This window comes from Pagrus major, chromosome 21 (assembly GCF_040436345.1).
Source record: "Pagrus major chromosome 21, Pma_NU_1.0".
NCBI lineage: Eukaryota > Metazoa > Chordata > Actinopteri > Spariformes > Sparidae > Pagrus > Pagrus major.
In genome coordinates, this window is record NC_133235.1 from 21,928,950 (window position 1) to 21,943,522 (window position 14,573).

The window sequence follows — 14,573 nt, forward strand, 5'->3', positions numbered from 1 at the left end:
GTCAGGCGACCCTGAGCAGTTAGGGGTTCGGCCTCTTGCTCAGGGACGCCTCAGCAGCACACAGGAGGTTAACTGGCAACCTGCAGCTACCAGTCTCAGTATCAGTCTGACTGGTCCATGCACGACTTGAAACAGCCGAGCATAAAACCTTTGACTACCAACTAGAGCCTGACCGGTATATCGGCTGGATGATATTATCGGCCAATATCAGCTTATCACAGATGTATGAGTTTTAAGAGTTTTATGTAACTGAATGTTATTTAACATTATTTTAATTTTCATCAAATTATCTGACTTTGATTTTTTAAATGGCTTTGGATATTTTTACAAGCCTGTTGTGGGACTGCTTTTACTTTGACAGCATTTCTCCTTGTTATTGTTCTTCCTTTTCTTTGTTGTGTTTGACTCGATGTCTTTGTAAATGAGGGTTACACCTCAGTGATCTCTTGAGTATAAATAAAGGTTGATACTGATTGATATCGGTGTCAGAGTATATGTTGCCGCCTAAAACTTAAGTTTTTTTGTTAGAGATAATAACACAGAAAAAGATACTCATGGTAATATGTAATTCTTAAATTCACAGTAAGTTCACAGTTTGCAGTGCGCTGGTGTCATTTAAGCCAATAAAGTTTATTGTTAAACTGTAAGATATCCTGTCTCCAGTACATATCTCCTGAGGGTTAACTGTATATCAGCACATCTCTCGATATTTGAATCTTTACCCTCTAATTTCAGTATCAGTGTTGGCCCCCCAGTGTCAGTCGGCCACTGTTGTCTAAATCTAATGTTAACACACTGTCTGAATGCTGCCTCCACACAACAGACATAATTCATTTACGCCTGCATGAACCATTTTTGCTCACATCTGATATTTTATGAGTTATTACAATTTACATAAAGAATAATACAGTCATTTTGCATTGACCTTTGCTTTCATCTAAAGCAGAACTGCTGTTTTTTATAGTTTGATAGATAGAAATGGGCATGGACAGAGCTAGTTCCTCCTCCTCCTCCTACCACCTGCTGATCTGTACTGTGCATTAAAAATCTAATGTAGGCTGTGTGTGTGTGTGTGTTTATTCACTACTTATGTATCTTTAATGTACAGTATTTGGGGGAAATTACACAGAATCCAAAATGCTGATTCTTGTGAAATTCTTGCAAAATTGTTTTGGAATCCAAATCCCTCAATAATACTCAGAATTTGTGCCTATTTCTGGTTGGATTACTTTTTTGGCAGCACATACCACGGCTGCACAAACACAAGAACAGCGTGTTCTTTTATTCAAACACATGCAAATAAAACTTTTCGTGTCTTTTTTTTTTTTTTTTTGCTGGATATGATTAAAAACAGAAGGAATTGGGTCATAATAATGTTCATGACTTGCTCTCCTCCTGCAGAGAGAAAGAGAGTGAGCATTTTCCATTCAAAGTGGTTACCGGTGGTTACAGGTGGCCATATTGGGGTAGAGTCAACAGCACACGAGCCTTTATGGGCAGGTGTGTTACCTGTGGCTCCGTCAGGAAGCGCTTCTCAGAGCTCTCCTGCCACAGATGACCGACGGACAGAGGAAACCAGTGGATCAGACGACGGGGAAACACCATGAAATAGTTCTCCTCGTCTCTGCTCATCATTGCTGCAATCCGCCTTTTGTTGTCGGAGCTTGAGCCCCGCAGTCAGATCCCGCACGGGCTGTTTTTTTCCCCCTCTCTCTCAGTGGCAGACGGAGAGAGAGAGAGAGAGAGAGAGAGAGAGAGAGAGAGAGAGAGAGAGAGAGAGAGAGAGCGAGAGAGAGCGAGGGAAGCGCTTCCTGATAATAGAGAGGTGCGTCTTATTTCCATTCCAGTGATTGACTGCGCACGGCTTTCACCGCCGGAGCTGGGGGCATTGACGCATTGTGGAGTCGACAGGGGGGTAGCAGCACTGCAAACCCCGGCTTCGCAACACAACGGAGGCATCTATCGGTAAGACCGCGATGGCCGTGGTGCAGCTCGACACGGACGACCATCAACCGGAGAACGGCTTCGTGTCCCCCGAAACCACGTCGCCGGGGCTGCTGACACGCATCGACGGCTCCGTGCTGCCGTTCCTCGGGGGATTCGGGAAGTACCAGAAACAGCTGATCGTGCTGACATGGATCCCGGCGCTGTTCATTGGATTCAGCCAGTACTCTGATAATTTCCTCCTCGCCCAGCCGAACAACACATGCGTCCAGCCTTTGGCGAACCTGACCAACAGTAATCACACCGCGGGTCACTCCGCGTTGACGGACGGTCCGAGGCACCAAAAGCCGGCGTACATTTACGCCAATGGGAGTTACGGCAGCCACAACGACACGCACAACATGCAGTGTCGGTGCAGCGAGTGGACCTTCGAGCTGCACACGGGACTCATGCAGAATGTGGTCACCAAGGTAAGCTGTCCATCTTGAGGGATGGGCATCCCCCCCCCCCCCCTCTCCATCACATTGGGTTGTGTTGTGCATGTGTGTGATACCCCCATCCGCTCCAATCCTCTTTGGATCGAGCAGTACGAGGGAGAAATAGTGCCACTTATCAACACTGCACCCTTTCATTCTGCAGCAGCAGCAGCAGCAGCACTCAGATCATATTAATATACAACAATCGCCTTATTTGCCTCCATGATGTGCGTTTTTCCTCCACGCCGGCACTAGAGTCTCCTCTCACATTGAACCTGAATGCATCAGGATATTGTATAGGTGCTGCTGACAGTGAGTCATCATCGCAAAAGCATGACACAGAAGTGTGACCCGTCGCAGAGAGACGCCACCGTTGGCACACTGGGCACAACATGCCAGGGCTGGTGGAATCTGCCGGTTGTCGTAATGCACATAATAGACATGCAGCCCTTTTGATTTGGAGCAAAGGTCATTAGTGCGCTCTCTAGAATAGTGCAACCCCATCCCTGGCCAAACACCACCCGCCCTACAGCTGCCCTAAACAAACACCAGGGAGATATCCTTAAAGCTTTCATTCTGGGAGCTTTTTTTGTGTGCAAAGGAGTGATGCCTTTACCTCCTATCTGCAACAGAGCAGGCTGAGGAGACGGTGAAGGCCCCGCAGCCATTGTAGTTGGTCTGCAAGCTGGAGCAGGAAGGGGTTTTAATATCTCATTACGCCCATCAGCTCTTCTGAGGATGCTGCACGCTCAAGATATCAAGTTTTCATTCGGTGTGAGAAGAAAGGGGTGAGACTTTGATCCACAGGGCTCTCTGGGTGAACTTGACAGCGATATCGACAGGGTGATGTGATTAAAAGACACAGTAGAGTGCATACCTCCGCCAAGGCCCAACAGTCCAATTTTGTACTCGCTCGTAGATAACAGCCACCGAAATCTGAGAGATTAAAGGGGCACTATGATGTTTTCCAGAAGAAATTCACACTCAGAATTTTAATATTTACAATATTAATGAGGTGCTAATACAAACTCAGAAATATTTATTTTTTCCAGAACTGATTAAAGAAGCTGTTCTCAGAGTTGGAAGCTAGAAAGGTGGCAGGGTCCGCCACATGTGTTGTCCTTTAAGGTCAGTTTGTTTATTTGGTTTATTCAGTCATGAGACAAAGAGAGTTTTTTTATTTAGTTTGTTTAGGCATTAGTCGAGAAAAGATCTTTCTCTTTTGATTAAAATGTCCTCTCAAACTACATAGTGCACCTTTAACGTAAATGTTGAAACACACCCTATCTCCCAATGGTCAAGAAAGTGAGAACAAAATCCTGTATCTGTCCCTTTTTAATCTGGATCAGCACCAGAAGTTAAAGGGGTCTAATCTGGGCTGAGATCCATCCTCCATCCAAGTTTCAAGGAAACCCGTAGTTTTTGTGTAATCCTGCCCACAAACCAACCAACACTGGTGAAAACAGAAGAATAGATTTTATTCAACGTTCAGTTTTGCCGTCAAAAGTCTAAAATGTTGAGGCAAACTCACAATATAGTATTTTAATCTGCAGCATCTTCAGCACTGAAGAGTTTGGCATGCGTGCCATAATCAAAAGGCTTATCGGGGAGAGTTGGATCTGAAGCCGAGCTTTGAAGCCTCTCCGTGCTGTCGGAGGGGGTTGTGGCACCCTCAGCTCGCGTCCACTGTTATGCCAACAGCCCATCTGCTTATCGCTGATAATGTCCCCATTTAAATAAAGCAAATAAAATGCAGCTGCGGCTTTTTAATTCAGCTACGAGCCAGAGGGGACAGTTTAAGTGTTGATTTCATTTACTATCCGTAGGGTGATTTGGGAGGGGGTGGGGTTGCATGAACTAAGGCCAGGCTGATAAACTGTTCATATAAATGGATGCATTTGAACTACTCTGGACCTGCAGCTGAATGTGAAGTCATACATGACGGGGGAATCGATTGGGTGGGTTCGGCTTACTAAGAATCGAAAAATGTCAGTTCTCTCAAGGGTAAGAAAGGCAGAGAACTTTCCAGTACTTAAACACTGCTGGTCCTCCTCTCATGCTGGCGCTGTAACCTGTACATGCTAATATTTGTGTTGCTTTTGCACGCATACAGAGAATGTCATGTTGACACTACCACCACTGCAGATCGGTGACAGGCCCGAGCAGTTGGTATAAGTGTCTCTGGCTGTGTGCTCGTCTTCCCTGACCCGTGCAGTCCACATTCTGACAAGGTCGCTGTCAGGAGAAATTGAACCAGACGGCATCCAGACCAGTCCCAAAACAGGAGCCAAAGAATTGAGCAGAATCTACCTCTCTGACTTGTCTCTTTTGACAGCCCGTCCCTCACTCTTCCGAGGCCTCTTCTCTCCACCACATACAGCACAGAAACGTCACACTACAGCAGGAAGTGATGACTTGGCATTTCTCCCCGTGTTTGGATTGCATAGGCATAACTGCACATGACTGGGCTCGGCTATCTGTGACATACGATCCCTAAAAGGCAGAGCAGAGTGCCAACACTGAGGAAAATGTGTTGGTGTCTCTGTCAGAATGTACCAACGCATCCTAACCCCATACAGGACACTCCAAAGTGGGTTAAGCCCTCCAGAATCAGTGGCACAGGAATACGTTTTGGCTCGCAGGGGTCAGAAAGAAGGCTTTGGCGGAAGCGGTTGGAGGCTGAGGTGGTGAAGGATCCAAAGTGGTTAATGTGGAGACCCATCCTAATTGAGTCTGAGCTCTCCTCAGGGTCCATCTTAATTGGACTGAGCCTCAGAAATGAGAATGTATCATTACTCAGAGACAGATAGAGTCTCTCTGCAGCCTACCCTACTCAGCTCCCGTTCAGATGAGTAGCAGCTGCACACGCCGACCAAAATAGTGGCTTAGGAAACTCCTCAAGGCAAAGCTTCACCTCTACACTACTCCCTGTGAAACTTTGGTTCTTGTATATTGATCAGAGACACTAACTGATAGGGACTGATGATGATTATAACATCTAAACCTAAATATGGGATTCCCCTTTTGGACTAATATGACACCATCTTACATTTGAGCTCATTTTAATCTCGACTAATGACTAATGTTTTGTCAGTGATGAGAAAATAGTCAAGTTAATGTCTTCAAATTGCAAATTTTCATCCGACCACTGGAAACAGACAATGTTCTGCATTTTTGCTTTATTTTTTTATAAACAGAAATCTACAAATGCAAAAACCGTAGGCAAAGGACTGTATTTTTGTACCGGAAGTATTCTGGTTTCCGTTTATAGTCCTTTTGTAGTCCGAGTAGTATTGACCAATCACAGCCCAGTCACCAGGATAAAATGTTGGCAGTGCACATTTCTGCAAAAAACTGATATGCTCACATTTTTATGTGTCACAGTACCATATTAACATTTCTAAAATAACTATCATAATCAATCACATTACATTTTACAATCTGGATTTCATGTCTGGAGGTGGAGTTCAACTGGGTGGGAAGGCTTCCAAGCCAGTGACCGCAGTTCAAAGATCGGATAGAAACATATGTATGCGTGAAACCGCTGGATATTTTTGAGGAGACCTTGTTTGTGGTGCCAAGATATTTTTTCTTACAAAAAGTCTGAACACCTCCAGCCTGTAGTGATAAGAAAAAGGTGTTCTTAACGGGACCTCAGGACATCTCAGGCCGTGTTTGTGGCGACCAAAGCAGGTGTTTTAAGCCAAACCATGATGTTTTTCTAACCCTAACCAAGTGGATTTTTTTGCCTAAACCTAACCAGACCACAAGCACAGAGTTGTCAAAAGATAAAATAGAAAATTTAACCTAAAGAAATGTAAAGTTGGGATGGGCTTTAGGAAACCAAACTATTTTATTACATTTCATAGACCTAACAATTCATTAATCATGAGAATTAATGGGCTTCTTGGTCAAATTGGTTGTTTCATTGTTGTGTCATCAGTCCTTCAGTATATAGGTGGTAGGTCTGCAACTAAAGTTTATTTTCACTATCGATTAATCTGCAGATTTAATTATTTAGTCTCAAACCCAACGACTCTTCATTTACTGTCACAAACGACAAAGAAAAGCAGCAAATCCTGACATTTAAGAAAGTTGGAACCAGTAAATGTTGAAATAATTGACTCAAGCTATTAATCTTTCCTCAAGATAGGCTATTAATTTCAATCAATCAATTGTTGCAGGCCTAATATCTAGTACAGTTAAACAATATGCCAATACCATTTTTGTATGTTGAGCCAGACTATTGTCTGAGAATGATAAGGAGGATATGCTGTAAAAGCACACTAGTGGGTACACCCAGACCCGGTATCACTGTGCTGGAGGTTGCACACCCATAGATCTGAAAGATGATACTGTGGTCGAAAAACCCATGCGGGCCTCTCTGCTCTTGTGTCCCTTCATACTGTTTACCCAGCTGGTTGGCTCCTTCCACAGACCCCTGATCAGTGTGGGACACTTTGAAACGGTCTCAGCTGTCGCAAGGCGATGACCCCACCGCAGATACCCAGTCAGCACACAATGACGCTTGCAGCCAAGAGATAAAACTCTGTCTGAGGCCCAGTATGTGGTGTGTGCGTGTGCTGCAGGCTTGTTTCTGATAAGTTTTGCAACAGGGAGGGGTGAACATTATGGGGTGTCTGACCCTCGGCAGATGTTTAGTTTTGTTTGTAGGATTGTGTGATGGAATTCAAGCTGTAGGAGTGTCGCTCCATTGTCGATACATATCGGGTCTCTTTGGCGACAGATGTGTGTAGTTATGATTCTGAACTGTCAACAATAAGAGGCGATGAATAATTGATTGTTAAAGGATTGTTATTTAATCATGTGTCTCAGTTAGTCACTGTCAAATATGTGAGCATTTTCCATTTGATGAGTAGTGTAGGCCTGATGCTACAGTTGTATGACAGTTACTCGGTCACGCCTTGATAACATCAATGTGCTCTGAGGCTATAAGTCCCTAAAGCTACATGTGCATTGTCAGATAGCTTTGTATTGTTTCAGTCGTGACTTCTTTTTACCAAAACAACTGCAGTGGAAAAAAATATGTGTTGTTTAGATTAGAGCTGCAACGATTAATGGAGTAGTCATTTTCAACTTTTAAATGAATCCCCAACTATTTTGATCGATTTATCCTTTTTCTTTTGGGGGAAAAAGGCAAGAATTTGCTTTTAGAGAAGTATTTCACCACTGCAAAGATGGCTTTTGCATAAAATGTGGCTGTCTCTCTGGTAGAAAGACACAAATATTTTTGAAATTGGTGCTACAAGACCAGAGAAAACAGAGACAAAGGGCTGAGGTATTCACTTTTGCTCAAAAGGCAGAAAACCTACGATAACAGGAAACGCTAAGGTGGCCGGCTATTCGCACTACCAATATCCTATCACATCTAAACAGGACACTAAATATGTTTTTTCCTCCTCAGTAAAAAACAACATGGTGGCCCCTTCAGTTTTGGCTTCTATATTGCAGCTTAACTGCAATAAACCAGCTTTAACATTTTTTTTATATGAGCTGCTGAACAAAGGCGCACCTGTGCTACCAACGGAAACGTTCGGTTAACAGACTTTCGGGTCCATGTGCAACCAAAATAGTCGCACCCTGGAACCCTGGACTGGACTCTTTGTGCCCATGGATGCGCGCTTACAAAATGCGGAACAACATTGTAGCGATGCTAAGCTAGCTGAAAAAAGTTCCCGTTTAAATGAATATTTCCTGGTTTCATTACTTCTCCATGACAATAAACTGAATATCTTTGGATTGTGGACGCAAAAAGTCACGAGACATTTTTTCACCATTTTCTGGAATTTTTAACTAATCGATTAATCAAGAAAATAATTGGCAGATTAACTGACGATGAAAACAATTGTTAGTTGCAGCAGCCCTTGTATCGATTAATCTTTCCGCTCACCCTCCTTTCAAATCATTTCGTTATTCTCTCTTTCCCTCACCTAAGCTCCCACCACCACACTATAGGATTCCAACCCTTCAGTGAGGCAGCGATGCTAAAAACTTGCACTTGGAAGCAGAAAGAGTCTGTTGCTGGGCAGTAACTATGCAGCAGTCTCTCCATGTGTTTCCTGCCTTCCCCTCACACCTGCTTTTCAGCATCTCCATCCCTTTCTCTCTTTAACCGGCATCCTTTCCACGTTTTTCTCCATTCTTTGCGTCTCCATCCATCTTTTTGAATGTTCTGTTTCTGCATTGTATAATTCTCCCTCCGCTTTGTGTCTTCCTCCACCTCCCTCCTCACCCTTTTTCCTCCCCCTCCTTTGAACCCCCCAACCACCCACCCACCCACACTCTGTAGTTCAACGGGTGCAGAAATGTGCAGTTGTAGTCGAGAGCGTCTTCATCGGAGCTAATGAGTCTGGCTGGTGCACACCGATCATCGGTGGCCAGTCATTTGAGAGAGGTCTGCAGACACCCCGGGGATTTTAACTCATTTTTCTGTCTTTGGCCCCTCACTGTTCAGCATTTTTCATCCGCTAATGGATTTTATATGCTTCTGAACCCAACTCTGCACACTGACTTTCTATTCATTACTCCCAAAATGAGCAAGACAATAGCGAGGGAGCGACTGGCTGAAATAATAGGGGCATAGCAGACGAGCTGCGTGGATTTGACTCACGCTCAGCTTGCTGGGATTTCTCCGCTCTGCTATCGCTGAAAGCCTGTCCATATTTTTTCCACTTGTGCTAATAGCAGTGTGGAAGCCCATTAACGATGAGCTCGGTCAGAGTGTTGGCCTAGAGAGAAGCCCTGCTTAATAATATATGCTTATTGATGCTTTCAAATATAACACATTAATACTTTGCCTATTAAAGAAACTACCGTGCTCTGTCCGCTCTGCAACACATTCCAGCAGCACTTAGCACGCGTGCATCATGGCTATGTGACTTTTTATAATGCTCATGTGTTACAGCACCGGGTCATCTGTCTTCGGTTTCCCACAGATGTGTTTTCAGCGCAGTCATCCAGCCGTGCCGTGCCGTGCCTGTCCCCCGTATAATTGCAGACTCAGAGTTCAATTTTAGTGTATATGCCGGTTTGTCACAGTTCCGGGGGAGGGAGGCTTCAGCCTTTGCTTGTGCAGTGATTGTGCAACAGGAACTTGTTTGCCTCCCTCTGTCTTTTTCTCTGCTGACATCGATACTGAAACCATGAATGAGTGGCATGCGTGGATCATGTGATGGCTGGGGTGGCTCTGCGTAATCCTGGAGCGTTCCATTCTGAACAGGTCACTATGGCAGAGGTTATAAGAGGGTAGAGCCTCTCAGAGAAAAATGTAAGAATTGACTGCACTTTGTATTCGAAGTATTTTTTGCGACACGGCAGTACACGGTCCCATATTTCTTTGTAGCGATAATAGAGCTGCGACGATTAATCGATCAGAAGAAAATTAGATGCCGGCTATTTTGATAATCGACTAATCGTTCCAGCAATTCATCAATGTCTTTGGACAAAAGAGGCGATTTGAAGACGACACTTAGGGAAATTGTGATGAACATTTTCCCCATTTTCTGACATTTTATAGTCTTAATGATTAATCGTGAGGATAATCTGCAAATCAATCAATGACGGGAATAACCGTTGGTTATAAATCATGTAAGATTCACAGATGAGGCGCAGTTGAAATCAGCGTTGTTCAGCCGATACACTATGCACCTGCTATGGCTGCCACGCCCCTGTCTGCTTCTTCCCGCTGCTTGTGTCAGCAGACAGCTGGGAGTCATATGGTGCCAGAAAAGACCCCTGATGTCCGCCTCCTCGCTGAAATTCATCTTCTGCTCCTCTCTCGGGTTCAACCGCTCAACAGGGATCATTAAGTAATGATGTCAGTGGTAGCTGGAGTTACAGATTTAGATTTCTTTGGGTGTCGGGTTTCTTCCTCACATGCATAAGGAGTGCACATAGTCCACTGGGCTTTACATTTGCTCTCTCTCTCTCTCTCTGGTATTATTTGTCACAACTACTGTAAAAAAAACAACTCGGGGCACGCTTGATTCATGCAATAGCAGGCACACGCTGCATTGTTTGCACTCGGCGAATGGCTTTGCTGCTGCGGTGGAGAGTTTCAGTCACAGAGGAAAATAAAAGAGAGGCAGAGTGGACTGTAATACTGTAAACCATTCCGACACACAGCAGGGGAGGTATGAATAAATAATAGAAGAAAAAAACGTCAGATGGGGAAATAACTGGCATAAGTACAGATAATTTAATGCCTGATATTGATTTGCAGAGAGCACATAAGCTTCTCATACCTTTCTGGTGGCACTGTGAGGCATAATTTGGGCTTTTTTTAATAAACATGCATACATTTACCAGTGGAGGATAACCCTACTGCTCTTAATACTTATTGTAGAATCACTTTTTTTAAGACTACTTGTTTTTTTTTAATGCTAAACTAGCTGAAAACATATTAGCAGGCTAGGTGAGGCAACACTTAGGCTTTCACTCGCATGTTTGTTACCCAGCATACATTTTCTCAGCACTAACGTCTGTCTGTTTCTCAACAGTGGAGTCTGGTGTGCGACTCGGCATGGAAAGTCCACATCGCAAAGTTTTCTCTGTTGGTGGGATCCATCTTTGGATACCTGGTGTTTGGGATCCTCGCCGACTGGTAAGAGTTTTGTTCTTGCATGACAGCTTTTTTTCCCCACATTGGAGGTGTGAAAAAAATAATGTCTACCTTACCCGTTTTAGGTTTGGCCGCCACCCAGTGCTAATCATATCGGTGCTGTTCATGCTGGTGTTCGGTCTGACTGTGGCCTTCTCCGTCAATGTCCCCATGTTCAGCACCCTGCGCTTCTTCGAGGGCTTCTGCCTGGCGGGGATCACCCTCTCCCTCTACGTCCTCAGTAAGTGTTTATCTGTCCGCTAAAAGTTCTGTGCTAGGCTAATCGACCGTTAGCTAAGCCCTGCCCCGTTTGTTACTCTTGCTATATCTGTCAAGCTCTCCATTGTTGCACCGCACATATGCAAGTTTTATAATGAAAATGTCCATTTAAAATTTATAGCTATTTTTTTAAACACTTTTACACAGAAGTACACAGAAGCAGGGTTCACACTTCTAGCATGCGACTGTCGATTTTTGTCTGCTGAAATGACGACTTCAGCTAACAGATTTTACCTGTAGCTAGCTAGCTAGCTAGCTGTTTCATGTTAACTCAAAGTGGGTTGACAAATGACTTTTTAATGTTTCCAGTTGACTCGTTTTAAACTAAAACCTTGTAAAAAAAAAGTTCTAAATGTGCCTACATGATACGGCCAATGCTAACAGACTGAGGATAAAGCTAACAGGTCCTCGGCATGAGTCAGCATTTTAGAATAGAGGAGACTTGGACAAGAACAGCTAATTGATGTTTGGCTAGCTTATCAGGTATATTAGGTTGGAGTTGCACAGGTGTACCCGTCAAATCCAATAAAGAATACGGCAGACATACTATGATTACTTTAAACTCTGATGTAGTCAATGTCAACGCCAATGTCGCCAGTAATACAGCAATAGTGTAGTTAGCACAGCTCCCAGTAAGTTAGCAGAGCATGCTAACATAACATCTTCATGCATACCATTTTAGCATGTTGTGAAATGGACCATTGACAGAGACAGTCCTGCAAAGCCTACTTGTGGTTACGAGCTATAATTACGCATTTCGCTCGTACGTTTGCCAGCTGATCAATTGACAACTGAATGCTTGATAATTGACTTTGAACACTTAGTATTTAACGCCGACACTCTCACCTTTGGTAATGATGCTAAACTTGTCCTCCGAGAAGCAGAGACGTTTCGCCCAAGGCTAGAGGCAGATGTGCACAGCAGCGATGGCGATATACTGTAGAAAATGCAGGCCTGTTGCATGTAACATGATTTACCTCCTGTCCAAACTGGTTTGTTTGGGACTCCGTGTCTAGCAAGTAGCAGCTTTTGTTGCACTGCAGGTTGTCAGGAACAGTGTTCCTTGTTGAGGCTGAGTAAATAATAAAACAGTACCTTGGCTGCTGTCTGGCAAAAGATACAGAAGTATCCGCCGCTGTACCACCAGGCTAGGAAGCGGCTTCTTTCCTCAGGCTGTGAGACTCACGATTCATCCTCAGCACTCCAGCACAAACGATATTTTTTCTTGTGTAGCACGAAAGGCACTACAACTTGCATTTCGTTGTTGCAGAATGACAGTTTTATTGTGATAATGCTGTGCATTCTTGCAATATTAATTTTGCCCGTACCGCCCACTAATATCCTCCCACTGGTGCTGTTCTCATTAGGACCAGACACACCTAATCAAAAGGATATTCCACTTTAATTGTCTCTAGCTGAGGGTAGCATTCAGCTTAAAGAAGAGTAATTGTGTTGCATTGACCTCCTAACATTTATTAAACGAATGCCATTGTGGGATAAATTCTCATTACAGAACAACTATCGGCCTCCTTACCCTTGAAGCGAACTCTTTAATTTTCATTTAGGTGTACCAGCGTTGCGTCTCTCTCTGAGATTTTAATCCTCGTTACCGCTAATCAATAATGTGATAACGGCAGAGGGGGTGTCGGGGTAGAGACTGTAATATCCTCAGAGATGAATCCTCTCTGTAGATGTGACCTTCTCTCTGCACAGTAAAGGTTTAAATAATTACTTCTGTGGGGAAAGTTAGTTTCTGAAGCGTGGCAGGAAGGGGACTTTTTGACAGCGTCCTAATAATTGGCCATAGAGTCGATGCATATCCTGGTGTTGGCGATGGATCCTTTAAAAGCCTCTTTGGCCGCGGTAATTGACCAGTGCAGACAGAGGTTTGCATGAATGGAGGGGAAAGGGAAGATGAGAGGGAGCAAGGGCGAGATGATGGAGGAAGGGGCCCTCAGTGTCCTTGTCATTCTAATTTACTCCACACTGTATACCTTGAAAAGCTTCGCTGCGCTCCCAAAATAGAAGGACCGTTCAGTCTGCGCCCGGGACAAAGGAAAGAGGGTGGGGCAGGAGGAGGGGAAAGGGCGGAGTTCAGCTGTACAGTACGGTGTCGCATCAAAATTAAATGAACTTGACATCTGCATCCATTGTTTGCACATTAGCCTGCAGTTTATGGTTCAGTAAATCAGTGGTTCTCTGGAAACCAGGTGGTTGGAACCACACAGCAGGTGGTGGGGTTGCACAGTCACATTTCAACTGTACAAGCTTAAACCTGCAATGTTAAAGCAACTGAGAAAAAAGTCCTGGTTCAATCCTTTTTCTGGATCTGCACCAAAAGTTAATGGGGTCTGTTCATCAAAGTTTTGTGGAAATCTGCTCAGTAGTGTTTGTGTTATCTTGCTTACAACGCCAGCTGACAAACGGACACGGGCAAAAACATAACCTCCTTGGTTATGTATCAGCATCAGTGCGAAATTAACATTTAGAAAAGGATTATATGTCTGCATCTACGAGTGGGCCATCGCTGTAAGAGTAGCATAATATGTTAATTCCACTACAGGAGAGACTTTATGTTCTCTGCAGTTAGATGGAAAAGCTGTGTGCTTTTATAGATGTCGGCCTCGGCAATTGCCCAAAACGAGCTGAAAAATATTGGCATATCAGGTACCGGCAAAAATCCAATATCACGCCTTACTATGCTTTTTGCTTTTTATCCAATTTTTTGCTTCTATTCTACGAAATTTCGAATAGTATCCAGCCTGTAAATTATGTCTGAGGATGAAAGAATCCTTAATTGGTTGAATTATGAAGTTGTAAATAGGTATAGCTTCATTTTAAAAGGTCCACTGCAAAGTTTTACAGTTTATATTTGACACTGCAGTATTTGGTTTCTGTTTCCGTCTTGTGTTATCTCGACTTATACAAATATATGTTTCTGTAAAACACAAGATCCATCTGACATCTGCTCTCTATAGTGGTGCAGTAAACAATGCAGCTTGCTGTTATATGAAGTTAGAATTAAATGGGCTTCTGAAGGCATGAATCATACGCCTCTTTAATGGTCGTCTGCCAGAGCAGCTCAGCAGTATTTGACCTTTCTGACTGATAAAAATGAATGCGATATTTGGATGCATCTGCAGCGCAGTGATTATGCTTTCCGAGAAGACTACGTTTGTGTCGAGAGTCCAATTATTATGAGACAGAGTAAAGATTTACCCCTTCGTCCTCACTTTCCTCTCATTATTCTCTCC

General features: G+C 43.8%; 1 protein-coding gene across 1 annotated transcript in view; it reads left to right on the top strand.

Moving 5' to 3' along the window:
• Nucleotides 1-1,733: 1,733 nt before the first annotated feature.
• Nucleotides 1,734-14,573, top strand: part of LOC141016328 (solute carrier family 22 member 23-like) — a 36,150-nt gene continuing 23,310 nt past the window's right edge. Inside the window, exons 1-3 of the mRNA XM_073490624.1 lie at nucleotides 1,734-2,414; nucleotides 10,940-11,043; nucleotides 11,127-11,281. Coding sequence (XP_073346725.1) covers nucleotides 1,977-2,414; nucleotides 10,940-11,043; nucleotides 11,127-11,281 — 697 coding nt within the window. The 5' untranslated portion in view covers nucleotides 1,734-1,976. The remainder of the gene's footprint in view (nucleotides 2,415-10,939; nucleotides 11,044-11,126; nucleotides 11,282-14,573) is intronic.